The sequence below is a fragment of the Eptesicus fuscus genome, chromosome 11, assembly GCF_027574615.1.
Source record: "Eptesicus fuscus isolate TK198812 chromosome 11, DD_ASM_mEF_20220401, whole genome shotgun sequence".
NCBI lineage: Eukaryota > Metazoa > Chordata > Mammalia > Chiroptera > Vespertilionidae > Eptesicus > Eptesicus fuscus.
Genome location: NC_072483.1, coordinates 44,087,073 through 44,109,341, shown reverse-complemented (window position 1 = coordinate 44,109,341; position 22,269 = coordinate 44,087,073). Strand labels below are relative to the sequence as shown.

Genomic DNA, 22,269 nt, shown 5'->3' with positions numbered 1-22,269 from the left:
TAGACTTTTTTTTTGGTTCATAGCAAAATTGAGTAGGAATTAGAGTTCCTATATATGCCCAGCCCCACAAAAGCTAGTGTAAACCATCCACCATCCACAGTGCACACCAGAATGTCACATTTGTTATATCAATGAACCTACAATGACACATCATTATCACTCAAAGTTCATAATTTACATTAGAGTTCACTCTTGGAATTGAATTGAATGTTCTATGGGTTTGGAGAAATATATAATGGCCTGTATCCACCATTACAGTATCATACAGAAAAAAATTCACTGCTCTAAAAATCCTCTGTGCCTTAGCTATTCATCCTTCCCTCCCCCAATCCCTGGCAACCACTGATCTTTTTACTGTCTTCATAGTTTTGCCTTTTTCCGAATGTCATAGAGTTGGAACCAGACAGTATGCAGCCTTTCCAGATGGATTGACTTCTTCACTTAGGAATATGCATTTGTTTTCCTCCATGTGGTTTCATAGCTTGATAGCTCATTCCTTTCTAGCACTAAATAATATTCCCTTGCCTGTATCCATTTACCTACTGAAGGACATCTTGGTTGCTTCTAATTATGGCAATTTTGAATACAGTTGCTATAAACATCCATGTGCAGGTCTTTCAGGACATAAGTCTTCAGCTCATTTGGGTAAATATCAAGGAGGGCAATTGCTGGATTGTATGGTAAGAGGAAGTTTTCATTTGTAAGAAAATACCACACTGTCTTCAATAGTGGCTGTAACATTCAGTGTCTGTATTGTAATTTGCTTTTCCCTGATGACATATGATGTGGAGCATCTTTTCATATATTTACTTAACATCTGTATGTCTTCTTTGATGAGGTATTTTTTAAGGGCTTTGGCCTGATTTTTAAATTAATTTCTTTGTTTTCTTATCGTTGTGCTTTAAGAGTTCTTTGTATATTTTGGCCCTAACCGGTTTGGCTCAGTGGATAGAGCATCAGCCTGCGTACTGAAGGGTCCCGGGTTCGATTCTGGTCAAAGGCAGGTACCTTGGTTGCCAGCACATCCTCAGTAGGGTGTGTGTAGGAGGCAGCTGATTGATGTTTCTAACTCTCTATCCCTCTTCTTCTTCTCTGTAAAAAAAAAATCAATAAAATATATATATATTTTAAAAGAGAGTTCTTAGCATATTTTGGATAGGAGTCCTTTATCAGCTTTGGTTTTGCAAATATTTTCTGTGGATTGTCTTTTTTATGTAGTTGATATTGTCTTTCACAGAACAGATGTTTTTAGTTTTAATTAAGTCTAGCTTATCAATTATTCCTTTAATAGATTGTGCTTTCAGTGTTCATTAAAAAGTCATTGCCAAACCAAAGGTCATCTGAATTTTATCCTAATTTATTTTGTAGGAGTTTCATAGTTTTAAAATTTACCTTTAGATCTGTGATCAATTTTGAGTTAATTTTTGTAAAGTGATAGGAACTGTGTCTAGGTGTGTGTGTGTGTGTGTGTGTGTGTGTGTGTGTGTGTTCTATAATAATAAAAGCATGATATACTAATTAGACCGGATGTCCTTCTGGATGTCCTTCCTTCCGGACAAAGCCACAGCGGGCGGGGGCCATGGCAGAGGCAGCAGCGGCCCTTGGCTGTGGCAGAGGTAGGCAGGAGCCAGGGCCAAGGCCCTTGCATGAATTTTGTGCACCAGGCCTCTAGTATATATATAAAATCATGTGGAGGTCCAGTTTGTCCAGCACTATTTTTTGGAGAAGACTATGTTTGCTCTTTTATATTGCCTTTGCCCCTTTGTCAAAGATCAGTTACAGCTACAATCTTATTGCAATTCCTATATACAAAAGATGCTATTAACCATATCATAGCTTGATGACCTTAAAGAGTTAATGCAGTATCCAAATAAACCTGTGGCCAAGCAGTAGCATAGGCTCTGGGAAGTTTTGGCTCAGTAATACCTGTGAAATTTGAGCTCATATTAAATATGCCTGAAAATAATACATTTGGGATTTGGCCTCTGGCATGAGATCAGGTCTGACTCTGCTATCTGGAGTTGAGAGTTTTGCCTCAGGTTCTCATAATAGGACTATAGCACTATAGGACTATAGTATCAGCAAGAATATTATTATTGCTTTCGTGAAGAAAAATAGTGTAGTTCCTATTGAGCTCGTGGTATCCTGTCCTTTTTCTGGTCATTTTTTCCCCTGAAATAGGAGAACCCTGCTGTCTCCAGCAACTTCAGCTATCTTCCACCATGACCCATTCTAGTACTTTCTTTCTATTTAGTCTTTCTGGCATTCTTAGTCATATCAGTGGCATTTGTCCAGTCTTTAATTGTCTCTTTCTGTATGTGTTCAAGTATGACAACCTCAACATGGCTAATGACATGACCAGATCATAGTTTTAGTTGTCTCAAATCTCAGAATAGATGAAGACCCAATCAGAACAGCCTGATTGGTCATTAAGGCTGGCTGCAGCAAACTGTTCTGACCACCTTTCCGATGGTCTTAGGCTCTACAGCAGCGGTTCTCAACCTGTGGGTCGCCCCACAGGTTGAGAACCGCTAGCAGGGTCGCCTAAGACCATCGGAAAACACAGATATTTACATTACGATTCATAACAGTAACAAAATTACAGTTATGAAGTAGCAAAGAAAATAATTTTATGGTTGGGGGTCACCACAACTTGAACTGTATTAAAGGGTCACGGCATTAGAAAGGTTGAGAACCACTGCACTAGAGGGTTGGGTTTTATATCCTCTCAGAGACAACTCCCTTTCCACTTCATCCTGTTGATGAACTAACCATTGTCTCTATGGGACATCCTCATTTCTGCATCTTACGGAGTGAACAGCCCATTAGGGACATGGTGGTATTTAGCCAAATGTACTTCAATTAAGGCTAGACTTGAATGACTTTCTTAACTTATGGCACAGTTCCTGTATCTGCAAAGCATAAGACTGAATAAACAAGGTTGGTAAACTTAATAAAACCCTAGATAGAAACCATGTCTGTTAAGCCATGGTCATAGAAGCAGAGAGTAGAATGGCAGTTACCAGGACCTGTGGGAGAGAAAAATGGCGAGTTTCTATTCAGGTCTATATCTGTTCCAGTTTTATATCAAGGACTCTAGTGTATTAGGGTTTACTGAAGAGAAAGCTCTCATTTAGTAAGACCAATTAGTGATTTTTTTTTCACTCCTGAAGTAACTGAAATAAGTGCTAAAAGTCTGCTGTACAATTTCATGCCTGTAGTTAACAATACTATCTTACTTAAAAATTTTGTTAAAATGGTAGATCTAACATTAAATGTTCTTACTACAAAAAAAGATTCACATTTAATAATTACATTTCAATTTAATTGGAAACAATTTCAATACTCTAGTGTTTAATGCAAGAGTTTATAGATATTAAGTCTTCTCTTAATCTCCTTAAAATATCAGCATTCTTTTTTTTTTTTTTTAGGACTTTCATATGTGGAGTAAATGGTAATTAAAATGTGCAGGATGACAAGATGGAGCAAACAGTGCTTGTACCACCAGGACCTGACAGCTTCAACTTCTTCACCAGAGAATCCCTTGCGGCTATTGAAAGGCGCATTGCAGAAGAAAAAGCTAAGAATCCCAAACCAGACAAGAAAGATGATGATGAAAATGGCCCAAAGCCAAATAGTGACTTGGAAGCTGGAAGGAACCTTCCTTTTATTTATGGAGACATTCCTCCAGGGATGGTGTCAGAACCTTTGGAGGACCTGGACCCGTACTACATCAATAAAAAAGTGAGTGTTTTTTATCAGGCATGTTTTGCTGCGAATTGCCTACTGCATACCCTGGATGGTTGTAGCACCAACACAGGCTGAATTAGCACAGTCTGAAGTACCCTTCTGTTTAAGAAATGAAACATGTTTGCATGTGTTTATGCACAAACGTGAGAAATATATATATATCATAACTGACAGAGCAATCCCAAATGCACCAACACAGATACCTAATAACAAATTTAAGTTATAGGCAGCTAATTTAATGAACTAAAAATTTCTACCCCAAGATCATATTTACTATAAAATTTTATGTTTTCTGTACTTGAAAATCCTGGAATTATCACATTATAAAGACTTCAAATATATTATTATTAATTTCTTATGGAACAAAATTTGATGCCACAAGTGTTTTAAATTTCTAAATATGTTATAAGTAAATCAGTTAATTTCTGGAACATTGCTATATAAACTCCAATTAAAAAATTATTCAACTTTTTGTAAAAATATATTTATATTGATAAGAATTAACAAAAATATAGTATTCTGAAGAACGTGTAATGATATTTTAATGCCTCCATTTTTTGTATCCATGCTTGAAATAAGTACCTTGTATTAAGCACCCAATCTTTTATTAAGACCACTAGAAGCCCAGTGCATGAAATTCGTGCAAGGGGGGGTGTCTCTCAGCCCAGCCTGCACCCTCTCCAATCTGAGACCCCTTGAGGGATGTCCGACTGCCTGTTTAGGCCCGATCCCTCTAACAATCCAGGACTCCTGGCTCCCAACCACTCGCCTGCCTGCCTGCCTGCCTGCTGATTGCCCCTAACTGCTTCTGCCTGCCAGCCTGATCATCCCCTAACCACTCCCCTGCCAGCCTGATCGACAACTAACTGCTCCCCTGCCAGCCCAATTGCCCCGAAATGCCTTCCCCTGCCGGCCTGTCACCCCTAACTGCCCTCCCCTGCAGGCCTGGTCACCCCTAAATTCCCTCCCTTGCCAGACTGGTTGCCCCTAACTGTCCTCCCCTGCAGGCCTGGTCCCCCCACACCCCAATGTCTCTCCCCTCTAGGCCTGGTCGCCCCTAACTGCCTTCCCCTGCTGGCCTGGTTGTCCCTAACTGCCCCCCCTGCAGGCCTGGACTCCCCCCCCCCCCTGACTGCCCTCCCCTGCAGGCCTGGTCACCCCCAACTGCCTTCCCCTGTTGGCTTGGTTGCCCCTAACTGCTCTCCCCTGCTGGCCTGGTCGCACCCATCTGCCCTTCCTTGCTGGCCTGGTCCCACCCAACTGCCCTCCCCAGCCAGCCTGGTTGCCCCCAACTGCCCTCCCCTGCAGGCCTGATCTCCCCCAACTACCCTCCCCTGCAGGTCTGGTCCCCCCCACAACTGTCCTCCCCTGCAGATTCGGTCCCCCCCAACTGCCCTCCCCTGGAGACCTGGTCCCCCTCAACTGTCCTCCCTGCAGGCCTGGTCACCCCCAACTGCCCTCCTCTGCTGGCCCAGTCACCCCTAACTGCCCTCCCTTGCAGGCCTGATTGCCCCCAACTGCCCTCCCCTGCTGGCCTGATTGCCCACAACTGTCCTCCCCTGCCAGCCATCTTGTGGCAGCCATCTTTGACTACATGGGGGTTGCCATCTTGTGTGTTGGAGTGACAGTCAATTTGCATATTACTCTTTTATTAGATAGGATGATTTCACCAAACCAAGAAGAGCCTACAGGAAAAGATAAAACAAAAAATGATTATTGTATTGATTTTGGATTGCAACATACTTTTATCTTTTTCATCTGACACTATATATTTTTGAACTCTTGGTGAAAGGGTAAAGGACAAAAATTGTAATTAAGAAAATGAAATATTTTAGTTGGACATAGACCTTAAAATACACTAGGCTCTGTTTGTTGCTAACACAGTTCTTAATAACATGAAATTAGCCTTTGTCAAATGCATAAGTTTGGCAATTTTAATATGTGGATTTGAGACAGTCTTGTAAATCACTTCTCATTGCTATAGTTTCAGAGATAAGTTTTCACACTGATAACATTTGTTATTTTGAGAAGATGTCCCCAAAATAAAATTATTGGTTCATAATGAGTGATATATAATCCTATATAATAAAAGGGTAATATGCAAATTGACCCTAACAGAAGAATGACCAGGAACTACCAGTCGCTATGATGTGCACTGACCACCAGGGGGCAGATGCTCAATGCACGAGCTGCCCCCTTGTGGTTAGTGCACACCCACAGGGTGAGTTCCACTCAGCCACAAGCCAGGCTGAAGGCTGTGAGCACAGCAGCGGTGGCAGGAGCCTCTCACGCCTCCTCGGCAGCGCTAAGGATGTCCGACTAATGGCTTAGGTGGGGGGAGTCAGCCTAAGCCGTTAATCGGACATTCCCCAAGGGCTCCCAAGCTGCCAGAGGGATGTCTGACTGCCAGCTTAGGCCTGTTCCCCTGGGGAGCGGGCCTAAGCCTACAGGTGGACATCCCCTGAGGAGTCCTGGACTGCATGAGGGTGCAGGCCGGGCTGAGGGAATCCCCCAAGTGCACAAATTTTCATGCACTGGGCCTCTAGTAAAGGATATAAAGGCATATGGAAAACAAAATTATGCAAACCCTTTTTAATACTGAAAAGAACTGTCTTAAAACTGGGTGTGAAAGACCAGCTCTGATGAAATGACTAGTCAGCCAGATTCTTGTGCTGATGTAACCCTTATAAACTTTGTTAGGTTTACATTCAGACTTGCCATTAACATCTTCTATCCTTATCTTCAAATGCACATTGTGTGAGGAAGGAAAAATATTTTGGCATTTTGGGACAAATCACAGTGAGCAAGTAGAACAACCTGATAAGAAAAATATTGTTATCAGGAAGGAGTTTTCTCCAAGGTAAGACACTTCCATTGCTTTCACATTGAGCTGACATCAAATGAGTCTTCAAATGTAAGTCATTCAAAGCAATGCAAATGAAACTTCTTACAAGTCCTTTAAAACCAATATGGTATATTTAGGATACCTGATTGAGTTATGTGTTTGAAATTTCACTATTTTTCATTTTCATATTTTAAAACTTTCTATAGTTGCCTATACAGTTTTCTAGTCTTATGTTTTCTTTCATAATTGTATTATTTCATATGAAGGAATAAACTTAAACTCTGAATTTGTTTGCTATGATTAAGGTTTGAATGCTTAGCAAAATAATAACCTTTTAAACATAATAAATTTTTCTTTTGATATTTGATGACTAATTTTATTTTAGTGACTTGAATACCTGAGATTTGGAGAGTGATCATCATTAAAACAATGCAATACACTGGCATAGCTATAGAGTCTAATTGTGGAAATGTCACTAGAGAAAATGCTTCTTAGAATGAGATTTCCCACTGTTACTGATATGGAGGATGTGGATTGTATTGCCTGAGTGAGTTGGAATATGCAAACCTCAGTTAGGCCAGTGACTTTCCTAAGATTTTTCTCAAGTACAATAATTAAGGTATCATTCTTATCTATATACAGTTTCTAGTTTCTTTCTTAATAATAGATAGAATAAACAAAGCAATACTACTATAAAAACCCTTGCAGAATCTCTTCTTTCTTTTATACTTTTGATTAAATTACATATATACAGTATTTATGGAATGTATTGTGTAAGAAATAGAAATGATGCTAAGCTCTCTATCATCTTCTACAAAGATAATTTCAGTGAGCTTATGGATTTGTCACTGCTGATGGTGTATTTCCAGATGGCATATGCCCACATATTTTTATCTTCTTTGCTCCAGTTTAAAGTGTGCAAATTACATAATGTTAAAAATTTTACTAAAATTGTTAAAGTAGTTTAATCCATGATCAGTGACATTGTAGTAGCAACTGAAGAAATCGTAGCAACCATCTCATGAGTAGTCCTGGTGCATGGAAGCATTAGGAACTTTCCAGACCCTCAGATGTTTTAAGCCTTTAGAAGTCCAAGGTAAGAACTAAAGAAAAAAGAGTGCTATCAGAATGCTGTCATAGAATTCCCCATACCAGGTGAGCTCTGGTCCAGTGTTCTTCAGAACACCATTCAAGGTTCGATTTCTTTTATTTGCTTATTTACTGTAGTTGTGTGGCAAGGCACATTTGAGCTTGTGAACTCACCTTTCTCCCCCGCCCCTTCCCCACGTTATGGGATTTTTTTTCTCAAGTTACTTTTCATAGCTTGGGTTGATTTTGTACCATTTGGCTATGCATTCAAATTCTTCACCCACTCTTTATTACAGAAAACTTCTCCCTCCTCATGTTCTTAAAATTACAGATGACTCACTAGCACCATGGGAGGAAATATCCTTTTGACAGTGTGACAGTGTACTGACAATAAAATGAGGTATTTTAGATCTGTAGTGATAATGGATAAGTTTGTTAATTATGGAATGTAGAAATTTATCCTTTAAAGGTGTCTAATGGACCATATAAAACCAACTTATTCTCTCTTTTTATCAGCTCTTTTTAAAAAGGTGCATAGCCCTAGCTAGTTTGGCTCTGTGGATAGAGTGTTGGCCTGTAGACTGACGGGTCCCAGGTTCAATTCTGGTCAAGGGCACATGCCTGGGTTGTGGGCTTGATCCCCAGTGGGGGACATGCAGGAGGCACCCAATCAATGATTCTCTCTCATCATTGATGTTTATCACTCTCTCTCCCCCTCTTCCTTCCTCTCTGAAATCAATAAAAATATATTAAAAAAATTAAAAAATCATTTTAAAAAATTAAAAAGGTGCATACTCCTTCTTTATTGGGCCTGCATGAAGAGTCATACATGAATTTGCTATTTTAAATTCATGCCTGGTCTGTTATTGCTACAGGAATTTTTAGCTATTATATTGGGTAGAGAAAATTGTTTACTTTGTTTTTAATTGGGTTTAGGGCATTTTTTCTTGAAAAAATAATTTAATAATAAATCAGAAAAGTATATAGTTATTAAAAGATTATGATTCCATAAAATATTATATGGATAGTTCCCGATTTACAAAATTTTTTGCATATTACTAACTCCTCTCGAATTACCAGTCACCCAGCATCTCCCTTACATCTAACACAGTATAATTGACTTTCAACTCTTTCTCATCCCCACCCATGATTTTTTCCTTAAGCTCCTTTTTTGTCACCTCTAAGCCTCTGTCTCAAAAACAAGATGATGATATTGGTAATTAAATAATGGCTAGCCTTTATTGAGTACCTGCTATGTTAGTAAGAGACCCTTCAAGTCAAAATGACCAAAATGCATCAGAAACTAGTTAGAAAGAAAAAGAAAGAAAGAAGAAAGAAAGAAAGAAAGAAAGAAAGAAAGAAAGAAAGAAAGAAAGAAAGAAAGAAGAGAAAGAGGGAGGGAGGGAGGGAGGGAGGGAGGAAGGAAGGAAGGAAGGAAGGAAGGAAGGAAGGAAGGAAGGAAGGAAGGAAGGAAGAAAGAGAAAATCTGGTTTTAACATTGAAGGATTTAGTACCTACAACATCATCATCAGGATACAGTCCTTTTCCATTTTGGGTTCTATTTTCACCAAAGCTAGCTGCACTGGTAGGCTGGCCCTTCCCACACGATGGCAAAAATAGCCACCAGTAGCACTAACCTAACATTCTACAGCTTAGTAACTTCAAGAAAAAGAACACTCTCTTCAAAAGCTTTAACAAAAGCCCTGGAATTGGTTCTAATTAGGTCACATGGCCAAGGGTTTGTGATGGTCTCATTAGCCAGAGCAGTGTCACATGTTCACCTGTGTTGCCAAGGGGTGAGTCAGCTCATCAGAAGCCACAAGGGCAGACATGGGGCAGTGGTTTTTCTAAAAGGAAGAGATGAGGACCATTAAAGAAGGTATGTGAGGCAGGCAAAAACTAGAGCTCTGTATTCTACACAAAATGTATCAGGGTACATACAGTTCTTATTTAAAACACATGTCCTTCCAAGATAGCTTTTGTCTGTATTTAAAAATAATGAAACTGAGGTGAGGTAATTTTCTAAGATCACAAAGATATTAAGTAAGAGAGACTAGATTTAAACCTGATCTCTCCGCTTCCATAGGCCATTGCCATGCCACTTTGGGTCTGCACTTGTAGTCATGATACCAGTGGAAAAGATAAACCAGTGATAGAATCTAAATAAGCCCGTTACTGCTTTTCCTGACCCTCTGTCCATGCCACTTTGCTAGTTGTACCCCTTTTCTCCCAGGCTGGCAGTATTTCCCAAAGCTGACCTGTCGCTCACTATTTTTCCTCCATCAGGAGCATCCCCTGCCTTTGCAAAAACTAAAATCTTAGAGACTCATTGGGTCTGCATCGGCTTCTAAAATAAGTAGATAATTACACTTCCCACCAGATTCTAGTTGTCTGATAAGCACCTTATTTTTCAAAGAGGACAGATTCGGGACACTTCAATTGTGTGTCTCTGTAAAGAAATGGCATTCAAATTGGGATCTGAAGGATAGAAAGGAGAAGAGAAAGAAGCATCTTCTAGAGAAAGAGAACAGTCTATCTGAGGATGTGTAATGGGGATGGACTGTACTAAGAAGAGAATAGGATGAGGTTGGGATGTGGGCCTGGGGCCAGGCAAAAGGCCCCTTTTAGTTCATCCGAAAGAGTTTGAAGTTTAAGGGCAAAATGAATTATCAGAAACCTTTGGGTAGAGGAATAACATGGTCCACTTTACATTTTAAATATATTTTTATTGATTTCAGAGAGAAAGGGAGAGGAAGAGGAAGAAAGAGATAGAAACATCAGTGATGAGAGAAAATCATTGATTGGCTGCCGCCTGCATGTCCCCCACTGGGGATTGAGCTCACAACCTGGGCATATGCTCTGACTGAGAATCAAACCATGACCTCCTGGTTCATAGGTTGGCACTCAACTACTGAGCCAGGCCAGCCGGGCTCAAACAAAATTATTATAAGTTCTTACATTGACAGCCTAGAGCTGGGGAAGGGTGCATAGATCGACACTCCACCACTGAGCCCACGCAAGCTAGGCCACTTTACATTTTAAAAGATCAAGTTAGGAGTCGTCTGGACACTTGGTCTAGATTTTTTACAATGAAGATGGAGAATAATGGGTAGGATCAGAATCTATTTTGGAAGTGTAACGTTTAAGTATCAGAGGGAACAAGCTAATGGCATTGTTTCCTAAATATGGAATTTGGGAGGAAAGTTATTGAACAAAAAAGTTCCAATGTGAAAAGTGGCATTGCTTTCAGAAACATGTGTCCATATGTGTATATACTTGAAAGCCAGACAGACACACACTTTGAATCTTTTAATCCTTATTCTTTTATGGTACTTTAGAACTTAAGGGCATTCACAAGTTGTATTTCATTCATACTCAAAAGAAGTCTGAGGTTAGTACTACTATAATTCTCTCCATCCAGATGTAGAAATTGACATAAAGTTCTCACCAAGTCTGCACTAAAACTGGGCCTCAAATTGTTTTTTTCCAGTCAATGAAAAGCTAACTGCACAAGTAAAAGTATACCACACCCACCGTATGGGATAAGATACAGAGCTAAGAAAGGTTTGATCCCCGATTTTACCATTTCACCTGTGGTTATAGTTTTTCTCTCTGTCTGTGGTAGAGACAGAGGCGTCCCCACCCCTGGCTGATGAGAGCCCAGCTGGCACTTCCGATGGGTCATCCCCTGCACTGGCTCTACCTCCTCACCCCCCTCGTTTCCCCCAGTTACAGGCCAGGGACAGCAATTTTACAGACTCTTCTCTACATACAAATTCTTCTCCTTTGCAGGAGCTTACAGCAAAAAAAAATAACTGTCTGTGAAGCATTGAGCTCAGAGATATGTTTTGTTGACTCATGCAATATTTCTTAAAATTTTGAATTAGTTTCAGAGATGTATAAATCTGGAGATTTTACACATGCCCATTCCTACACACACACACACACACACTCACAGACACACACACATACTCATGCATGTTTAGGATTTCTGATTTGCATAGTAAAAATTGGCAGACACCCCTTGCTACCTAGCCTCCATGAACGCTGTGATTGGAATTGCGGGCTTAAAGACCAATGTGTAATTAGGTAAAGGTTGTGTATTAAAGCTTGGAGGGCCCCGGCAGGCAAGTGCCACAGGTTGTTCTTTAGGTTGATTATCCCTCGACTAAAGGGAAAAGCAGAATGAGACTAGGGAAGAAACAAGTTATTTTAATATCACATGCTCACTTCAGGGTCAGGTAGAGAACCTGCGAGAGAGCTTCCCATCCCTCCGGGAGCCAGAAAAGGAGGGAAATCTTGGCCTGAATCCACAGGTTACAACAAATAGGCAGGGAAGTAGGTGAGACTGTTTAGAGTGCCCACAGGAAGGAAAACAGAATTAGATGCCATGGCATTTCCTCAGGATGAGAAATGTCCCCGGAGATATGCAATAATAGGAATCTCTTGACTTCTCCATGCAGTTCTCTACCCCCAAGCCTCTGAAGCATCTCTCCTCCTGCCAGGACTCATTCTACCCCTCCCTGCTGGAACCCCTTCTTAAGCCAGCAGCCTGGAGCTGGAAAAAGTTTGATCCCACTTCTGGCAGAAGATAGAGCAAGGGAATTCCCCTAGTGCCAATGCCAGGGCGTCATCAAGGGAAGAGAGGTGTAGCCTGCAGCCCAACCTGTACTCTGTTGTGGGAAAAGATGTTCAAAGTCCTAAACAATTGACTTCCAAACACATTTTTGGAACACAACGTATGTTAAAAGTTGAAAGTTGCTTGTTTTAAATGTTGAAGCGGAGGCATGAACTTAATAACCAATAGTGTATTCTGCATTTTCTGTTGTTCATGATCATTGCTAAGCTTTCTCTGTTACTTATAGCTTTTGCTCATTAATCCATGTGTACAACATAATTATTGATAATTTGAGCAATTTAAAAGATCAGTAGTTAACCAAAACAGATTCACAGCCCTGCTATCGCACAATCACCTGAGTTATTATTATTTTTTTTTGTTAATCCTCACCTAAGGATATTTTCCCATTGATTCTTAGAGGGAGTGGGAGGGAGGGGGAGAAACACAGAGAGAGACACATTGATTGGTTGCCTCCCGCACGTGGCCCGACCAGGACCTGCAACTAAGGTACATGCCCTTTACTGGAATCAAACCCAGGACCCTTCCACTGAGCCAAAACAGCTTGGGCCTGAGTTATTTTTTTTTTTTAATTCAGAATACTAGGCATGAGAATCTCTACTGAATTGAAATCACAACACCTTTATAAGCGAAATACTTTTATTCACATTTTTCAAAACAGGCAAGTGAGTCACGGGAAAGTCAAGTCAGTTGTTTAGGAACTCCCTGCTGGAAGGCACCAGAGCCAGATTTGGAACCTGGCACCCAACTCCAGAGTCTGCACTCTTAAAAACCACTTAAGTTCCAACGAATCCTACTTATATTTTTCTAATGTTTCTTTATAGATTATTAAGCTGCTGATGACCGATTTGACTGGGGGCGTTTACCTATTTTTCTTGGTTTGTCTTTAAGTCAGAAATGATATTGTACCTGGCAGTCTTGCTGAAGAGGACCTCGCAGTACAACGAATGGTTTATGTCTAGGTCTGTGCTGCCCAACAGAGTAGACATTAGCCACCTGTGATTTTTGTACGGAAAGTGCGGCAAAGTCCAGACTTGGAAGACAGGATTGTATGAAGAAGGATGTAAAATATCTCAATAGTTTAAATATTGATTTCATTCCTAAATGGTAATGTATTGGAAATAGTGGATTAAAGAAAGCATTATTGCCCTGGCTGATTTGGCTCAGTGGATAGAGCATTGGCCTGGGGACTGAAGGGTCCCAGATTCGATTCTGGTCAAGGGCACATGCCTGGGTTGTGGGCTCAATCCCCAGTAGGGGGCGTGCAGGAAGCAGCCGATCAATGATTCTCTCTCATCATCATTGATGTTTATATCTCTCTCTCCCCCTCCCTTCCTCTCTGAAATCAATAAAAAATATATTTTTTAAAAAAAGAAAGCATTATTAAGTGGAATTTCATCTGCTTCTTTCTACTTTTTAAAGACATGGCTGCTAGAATATTTAAAATCACATATGTGGCTCAGATTTATAGTTCACATAATGTTTCTATTGGGCAGCTCTAGTCTAGGAAAACCTTCACTTTTCCTTCTGGACTTTCTTCTATTAGTAGAGACAGTTGAGCATTCACTAGTTTATAAGCTTCTTGAGGTAATGACGTATGTATCTTTGCTTCCTCTATAAACCATAACACACAGCTTTGCAAATATTGTGCTAAACAAAATACATTTTTTTACAATGAAATCAGTTAAATTAAAAGTTGAACCTAAAACTAGTTTCATGCTACTTTCCAGGTATCTGCAATGCTCACACTTATGAATAGCTTATCATACAGGGGCTCTATAAATGTTACTTTAGTTTAGTAACTACATGAAGAGATAAGTGACCAATATCTAATACTAGAAGCCCGTTGCATGGATTTGTGCACCGGTGGGGTCCCTCAGGCTGGCCTGCAGGGATTGGGCTGAAACTGGCTCTCCTGACATCCCCCGAGGGGTCCCGGATTGCGAAATGGCACAGGCCAGGCCGAGGGACCCACCAGTGCACTATCAGGCCAGGGAGGGGCCAGGGGAGGGCTCCAGAGCATGTCCAGCCCGTCTCACCCAGTCCCAATCAGCTGGACCCCAGCAGGAAGCTAACCTACCAGTCAGAGCGTCTGCCCCCTGGTTGTTAGTGCACATCATAGCAACTGGTCGAATGGTTGAACAGTTGGACACTTAGCATATTAGGCTTTTATTACCTATAATAATAAAAGCGTAATATGCTAATTAGACCAGCGTCCTTTTGGACATCCTTCCTTCCAGACAAAACCTCAGTGGGCAGGAGCCATGGCAGAGGCGGGCAGGGACAGCGGCAGAGGTGGCAGAGGCCCCTGGCTGCTGCGGCAGCGGGCGGGGGCCGGGGCCAAGGCCCTTGCATGAAATTCATGCATCGGGCCTCTAGTATAGGATATAAAGAGTTCCTACAAATATATTTTTACACTGGTATTTTATATGTAGAATTCATTTTTCTAATTCAATCAAACTGCTATGTTTTGAAATTTGTTCCCAAACACAAAATTTTTCACATTAAACTGATTTCATGAATTCCCTACAGCCCGTTTCAAGGTAGATGCTATTGGATCAGCCTTGTCTCTCCCACCACCAATTTTGAACTTTTCTTTTTGTATTGAAGTGACTTCAGGCAAAAAGAATGTATCTTGAGTTGTTTTAATAAAATTTTATAGGACTAATTTAGATTTAAAGGATGTCAAGATACTTCACTGTAATAAGCCATCCAATACAATGTGTAAAAAAAAGTCAACACTGAGCTGTATGTTTAGAAATGGTTAAGATAATAAATTTTATGTTATGTAGTTTACCACAATAAAAATTTGAGGGGAAAGTGTAAAAATCATACTCAATTGAACAGTTGGTAAATCTTGATTTGCTTAAACATAAAATTCAGGGTGGGGCAAAAGTAGTTTTATAGTTATTCATATGGAAAATAGCACAATACTTAGTAAGTAATAACACAAGAATAAACTGTTTTGAGTACTTACAATGTAAACCTACTTTTGCCCCCACCCTGTATTTGTTTATACAACTTGAGGTACATAACATCTTGGCTGATCTTTGAATTCTTCCCATTTTGAGCCTTTTCTTATTTGTTAAATGGGGAGGGCAATTACCTATCTATATGTTTGAAAATTCTAGATTTACTTTACTTGTAAATAAAATGTTTCCTTCTGACTCTATTCTCCCTTTAATACTATTAATACCATTATTTGGAGAACCATGTATCTAAGTCCCATTAATTCTTGAAACTTGTAAATGAAATGTTTAGCTTCTTGGCTATGCAAACAACTATAAGGAGGATAGATACAGAGATGAGGTAATAGAAATCAAATCAGTTGCAAACAGTAAATTTACAAGTCTAAATGGAACTTACTGGCATAGAAATGGTAACACATTTAAGATTCTATATATTGGATTGCTCTATAGGTCTGCTTTATTGGAGGCTGTTTAAAATAAACCCATAAACCCTTTAAAGCAACATTTATGAAGTTTTTTGGTAAGTATATATTTCAATCTGAGAAAAGCAGAGGAGTCCTAGCAAGGATGCCTTGGCCATCTCTATGTCTTGTGAAAAATTAAAACAGAATAAACATTATTGTACAGTAAACTTCATTAATATCATTATAAATTCAAATTGCAAGCACTTACACAATGTACATATATTTTTTTGTAAATGTTGTTAAAAATAATTATCTTCCACACATTATTTGAATTTTATAAACAAACTAGAGGCCCAGTGCATGAAATTCATGCACTTGGGGGGGCTGTCCCTCGACCCAGATTGTGAGAGGGTGCAGGCCAGGCCGAGGGACCTCACCAATGCACAATTGGGGCCAGGGAGGGATTCGGGAGGTTGGCCAGCCGGGGAGGGACCATGGGAGAGCTCCAGGGCATGTCCGACCCATCTCGCTCAGATCCCAGCAGCAAGCTAACCTACTGGTCAGAGCGTCTGCCTCCTGTTGGTCAGGTTGAGGGGCCTTAGCATATCATTAACATAGTACACTTTGATTGGTTGAACGGCGGACCAGACGACCGGACACTTAGCATATTAGGCTTTTATTATATAGGATAAAGGGAATACAACCTAAAATCAGTGAAAGTTTCCAACTAAGGCTGGAACAATTGAGAGTTATGTCCTTTTGCCTTTTTTTGTGACAAAGTATGGACTCCTCCATGTGAAAGCACTTTTAGCTTTAACATTACTTATCAGCATCAGGGGTGCAGTGGCCTTCATTCTATTCATGTTAATGGTTCCAGCCATTTTTATAGCCTTTGGGGGATCCTCTCTGCTTAGTTTCTGAGTTTTGCTCCTTTACATTTTAGTTCTGAAGGCAGAATTTTTCTTTTTCTCCTCTACCCCCTCTTTTGGCCTCTACAACTTCACTGATTGCTTTACCACCCCTTTCACTATCTCCTTCCTTCTTCCTTCGAGCTGGAAGGTACACATAGCCAAAATCACAGTTGACCTCTTATGTGCATGGTCCGGTCTCCTTAGAATGAACCAGGTGATTTTCCCTGTCCACTGAGCTACATCCAGTACCATCATCATCCCTCTTACTCTTAAGCCCATGGTTTAGGCTACTTATGAATTGTAACTTCATTATATCTTTGAATCACTAGTATCTATTTCAAAATTAGTTTATAATATTATTTGATGTAAGGAGAATCATTTTTAAAAAAATATTTTTATTGATTTCAGAGACAAAGGGAGAGGGAGAGAAACATCAATGATGAGAAAATCATTGACCAACTGCCTCCTGCATGCCCCATACCAGGGATAAAGCCTGCAACCCGGGCATGTGCCCTGACCAGGAATCCAACCATGATCTGATTCATAGGTCGACGCTCAACCACTGAGCCATGCAGGCCGGGCAGGAGATTCTTAGTTTTAAAAAATATATGCTAGGTTATATTTTTGTTGGCTCTCCCATTCCTAGCCCCCAATATTTCTTAACATGTTTTTGAGAAAAGGAAACATATGCTGTAGGTTTTCAAGGTGGGCCATACTCAGTCCTGATTAGCTCACTGTGGGCCTTTTTGTGTCTTTCTAAGCATATACTCCTTAGGGCAAAGGCATTTGCATTTTACAAGTCTATTCACATTTTATGAACTCAGTATGTCATTTAGGGACAGGAGCATTGAATGAATCAGAAAAAAAGGGGGCTAAGTATTGTGGACATGGTGATTGCTCCTCCAGTAAGTACAGGTGAAACTTTCCCCTCCTACAATGGACTTGGTATACAGTTTTCTTTGTATTCTGAACCAGAGACCTTCAAAGATGAAAAAGGAAATAGAGGGTTGAAGTTAAAGTTAGAGCAATGCTTCTCAAACTCTGTTGTAGAGGTGAGGTCACCATCTACACTAATAAAAGAGTAACATGCTAATTGACCATACCTTCACGATGCCCACCAGCCAATCAGGAGTAAGTATGCAAATTAACCCACCCCAGCTGCTCTGGGCCTCTGGGCAGCATGGGAAGGCAGAAAGATGGCTCCGACCAGAGCGAAGGCGGTGCCGGCAACCAGGGGAAGGAAGGCCCATTCTTGCATGAATCTTTGTTCATCAGGCCTCTAGTTCTTCTATAAAATACAATAAAATTAAGTACTAGAAAATTGAAAAACAAACCCATGAAATATACCCCCTTTTTATTATTGCATTCAACTGATTAAATTAGTGTGTCAGATTGACTTACAAGTTTCTAAACACTCACTGTCACTATGTTGTCCCAGTCCAGCAATGACTTGGACACCAGCACCAGTGGGGAGACTACACTTTCACAGCCCTGATTCAGGGCATTCCACTCATACCAGACAGGAATGCTACTTTCAAACAGAAACTCAGTGAATGTTTTGGAATGATTGCTCTACTTGAATTTAGAGGGGAAAAGAAATGAAAAAATCTATCAATGAATGACCTAAAGACTAAATGAAGACTTTGATAAGTAAACACTTATCAAAGATTCTTAGTAGAAAGTAAACAGTAAATGCTTGCTATGTCATAATGTGATCAAGGCAAAAACCCACAACTTTTAAAGAATTGGTGAATTTTAATTAAAAAGGTATGCAGTCCTCTTCTTATGAAATATTCTTTACAGAGAAAATGGCTTCCCCCACCCCAACTCTGTCTGATTGTAAGTAAACATCTTAAGAAACACTGAATCGGAATCTTTCATATGCTATTGTAGGTTGCTGCTTTTCTCCCTGTACACTGCTAATTGCTTTCTAGACCTAATTTTTTAAATGCAGTTTCTTTCACATTTATGGATTACAGGTTCTACAGAGGCTCTGAGCTACTCCTCTGTGCTAAGAAAGCACTACAGGAGATAGGCAGTCAATTGGGATTAGAATTCAATGTGTTAGCTAATTCAGAAATCCCAGTATAGAATTTAGCACTCTTGGTCAACAGATACTCTCCAGGGAACTTGGCCTCCAAAAATCAATTATTGGATTATATCCATCTAACCCAAGAGTGGGTTTGATGGTGACTGTTTTTATTTCCTATTACCAATAGATTTATATTCATTTTATAAGCATAAATGATAAAAAAGTTATTTTTTAAATATTAGTTTTGTTGAGTGATGTTGCATTCTACAGAGTTACTTTTCAAGATATCTGAATTGGAAAAGCTGAAATTGCTATAAAGGAATGTAGTGTCTTACAATTTTCAGACTAAAATGAAATATCCACCCATTTAAGACATTCATTTAACTCAGATGTTTAAAATATTAAGAAAATAAATTCCCTTGGCAAATGTCTTGTGTGATGAAATTGCAGGGAAGCATGGGGTGAAAGGTAAGTGATGCCTTTGGATGCCCTCTCTGTTAAGAAGAAATCCAGGTGTCTACATGGTGCACATCAAAAGTTGTAACATTGGAAGATTCGTTGTGACAGATAATAGAAAGTAGACAATAGAGTTTAAATGGTTTATACTTTTATACTTCTATGTTGTGTTCCTATCTTACAGACTTTTATAGTATTGAATAAAGGGAAGGCCATCTTCCGGTTCAGTGCCACCTCTGCCCTGTACATTTTAACTCCCTTCAATCCTCTTAGGAAAATAGCTATTAAGATTTTGGTACATTCATATCCTTTTCAAGTAATCAATATTAACTATTTTTACATAATCTATAAGAGCTTTATAGCTAAATATAAAATTAAGTTAGGACACATATATATTTTATGGCTTTTGTCACTTTAATTTTGCATCTGCTTTTGTCATATAAGCCTTATTCTTCTTTTATAAGCTTTATTCTTGAAGTGTATTAGTCACATAGATGTCACTGAAACTTACAGTCTTAACATTATATATCTACATATATCTTTCTAATAATACTTGTATGTGTTAAGTCCTACAAATCTAGTGTAAGATAGCTATACTACTCTTTACTATATTTGTACACAGTTTGTAATGATCAGGAATATGCAGCAAAGAATGATATTAAAGAAATCTAATTCCATAGCCATGTTTAGACATATCTATATTAAAGAGCATTTTAGTTTACCTTAAAATAAACCTTTAAGCATATTTTCTATGAAAGAGGGTCAGAGGGCTTGACTAATACTTAGCTAATTCTTGAATACAGAAATACTGGCTGAATTTCCATTTTAAGTCACTGAATTATTACTACCAAGCAAAACTGATTGCTTAGTAAAGACTACAGAAGTTAATAAAAGAAGCTTAGATTATATTTCCAAATGGTCTTTAGGGATGTGGCAATGTGATTCCCATGGTGTTAAAGAAAAAGAAGGACTTTACAAATAACTTCAAATGTTCATATTCATTGGCAAAAACTTAATTTCTGATTATGTCTCATTTGATGGCTTTGGCAATAAGAAAAATAGAAATATATAATGATCATAAACTCATACAACCTGGTTCTTTTTTAAAAAAAGTATAAAACTTAAAAGACCATTCTATTTTTAAACTGATAACAAGAAAATCCTCAGTGATATAAATATGTTATTGTTAAAATTAAAAGATTTGAAATATGAAAATCATATGTTCAGCATTTTTATGGGTATGGTTTCCATATCCTAGTTTTGTTTCTAGTGCCATCATGTGGTCATTTGATGAAAACTTTCTTTTTTTTACTTAATGGAAAATTTTTGTTTTGGCAATAAACTGTAGTAGAAAGAATATTGAATATGAAGGCAGAAAATTTGTATTCTAGTCCTCGGCTGAGTTATATAATTTCTCTGTGTTTTAGGCCTTATTTTCCTGATGTCTAAAATAGCGTGATTACAATGTTTGTTTTTCTAAGTCCCTTTTAGTCATTTGTTTTAGCTAATACTTATCATATCACACACATTAACTCATTTAATCTGCACCTCAAACTGAGACTGAGTGACTTGCCCAAGACCACTTTTAGGCTAAATTTTAATTATATTCACAACATGTTAAGTCCTGGCCTTCAAGAATATTCACTTTTAATCATATCCATGGCTGCTATAGTTAATTCAGTCAAAACAGAGCAACCCAATACCTAGCACCATGCTGCACTTTGTACATAAATTTTTAAATGTGTTGAACTCTATTAAGTAACATTTATTTCAGAAATTACAATATTGCAGATATGTGCCCTCTTCAACAACTTACTATTTTAATCACCTGAAATAGTTTAAGTCAATCTCTCTGCTCAAAAACTATATGACTCCAGATTGCACATAGTTTTCCCTCTAAAGTTCTCTAGGGGATAAATAATTTCATTTAGTAATAATAGCAAAAGCAACATTTTGTCCTTATATAAAGCTTTCTTGTACATTATCTCATTTAATCTATATCATTACTCTGTGAGGGTGATATTATTACTACATTTTACCAATGACAAAACTGAAGTTTAAAGAGATTAGATAACTTGTCCATGGTGTATTTTTCATGAGCCCTGGCTAAAATTCAGCTAAAGCTTTACAATGTTAGTTTTATATAATACATGGATTTGTAGTTTTTTGTGTGTGTTCCTTAACAATACCCACATTATTCAGCATGCTAATTATGTGCACTATTTTGACCAACTGTGTGTTTATGACAATGAGTAACCCTCCTGAATGGACAAAGAATGTAGAGTAAGTTCAACTTATATTTTAAACTACCTGCTATGTGACTATATATGTATGTTAGGTAGATAGATATAAATATATACATATATACATATAGACATAGATATACATATGTATAGATAGGATTTTGAAACTATGTCTTAATGTACCTTCTAAATAAAACCAAAGAGAATGTTTATTAAAGGCATTTCTAGGCACAATTACAAAGCAGGAAGACGATACTCATTGACCCATAGACTTGCTAGGATTGGGCTAATATCTCTCCTTCATGTGTACTTGATGGATACCAGGAGCCCATCATCCTTGGACACTTACCACTTTTCCTTTAGGATCTAGAGTGGTCAAAGCAAGTGTGGTGAAAACAATTGCAAAAAAGTGGTAAAAACAGTGTGGTGAAAACAATTGCAAAAATGTAGGACTTGTTCCCAGGTAAATTTCAGATGAATTCGGTGAGTTACAAATTTATAGGGGCAGGTTACACATGCCATCAGAAGACATTGTTGAGTCTCACAAAGTTTTCCCTTCCATCAGGCACATCCTATTCAGGTCAGGCCTGTATTGGTTTCACCAAAAAATTTGCAGAAAAAAATACCCCAACAGTTGGGATTTTAAAACTTGAAAATTCAATAGACTGAGGACTAAACTAACTGAGGTGAAAGAATAGCATTTTCAGAAAACAGAAACATTACTAACTACATTTGTGGGCTCTGTTCTGGAATACGTTTGAAAGCAGAGGGTCCAGATCTGTGATAGGTGCTCATTCTACCCATGTTGTGACCACTATTACTCCATGGATGTTGACCCTAAAAACAACAGCCCAGAGCTATCCCCAAGATCTTCTTCAGTTCTTAGACAGTTCCAGATTGAAGCCAATCAGAAAAGGGACAAGATTATGAAGGA

The 22,269-nt window shown here is 38.9% G+C and overlaps 1 protein-coding gene across 7 annotated transcripts in view; it reads left to right on the top strand.

The window, feature by feature from the left end:
- Window positions 1-3,480: 3,480 nt before the first annotated feature.
- LOC103283505 (sodium channel protein type 1 subunit alpha) overlaps window positions 3,481-22,269 on the top strand; it is a 72,997-nt gene continuing 54,208 nt past the window's right edge. For all 7 annotated transcript variants that reach the window (XM_054722810.1, XM_054722811.1, XM_054722809.1 and 4 more), the window contains exons 1-3: window positions 3,481-3,744; window positions 19,277-19,395; window positions 21,286-21,375. In XM_054722810.1, coding sequence (XP_054578785.1) covers window positions 3,481-3,744; window positions 19,277-19,395; window positions 21,286-21,375 — 473 coding nt within the window. The remainder of the gene's footprint in view (window positions 3,745-19,276; window positions 19,396-21,285; window positions 21,376-22,269) is intronic.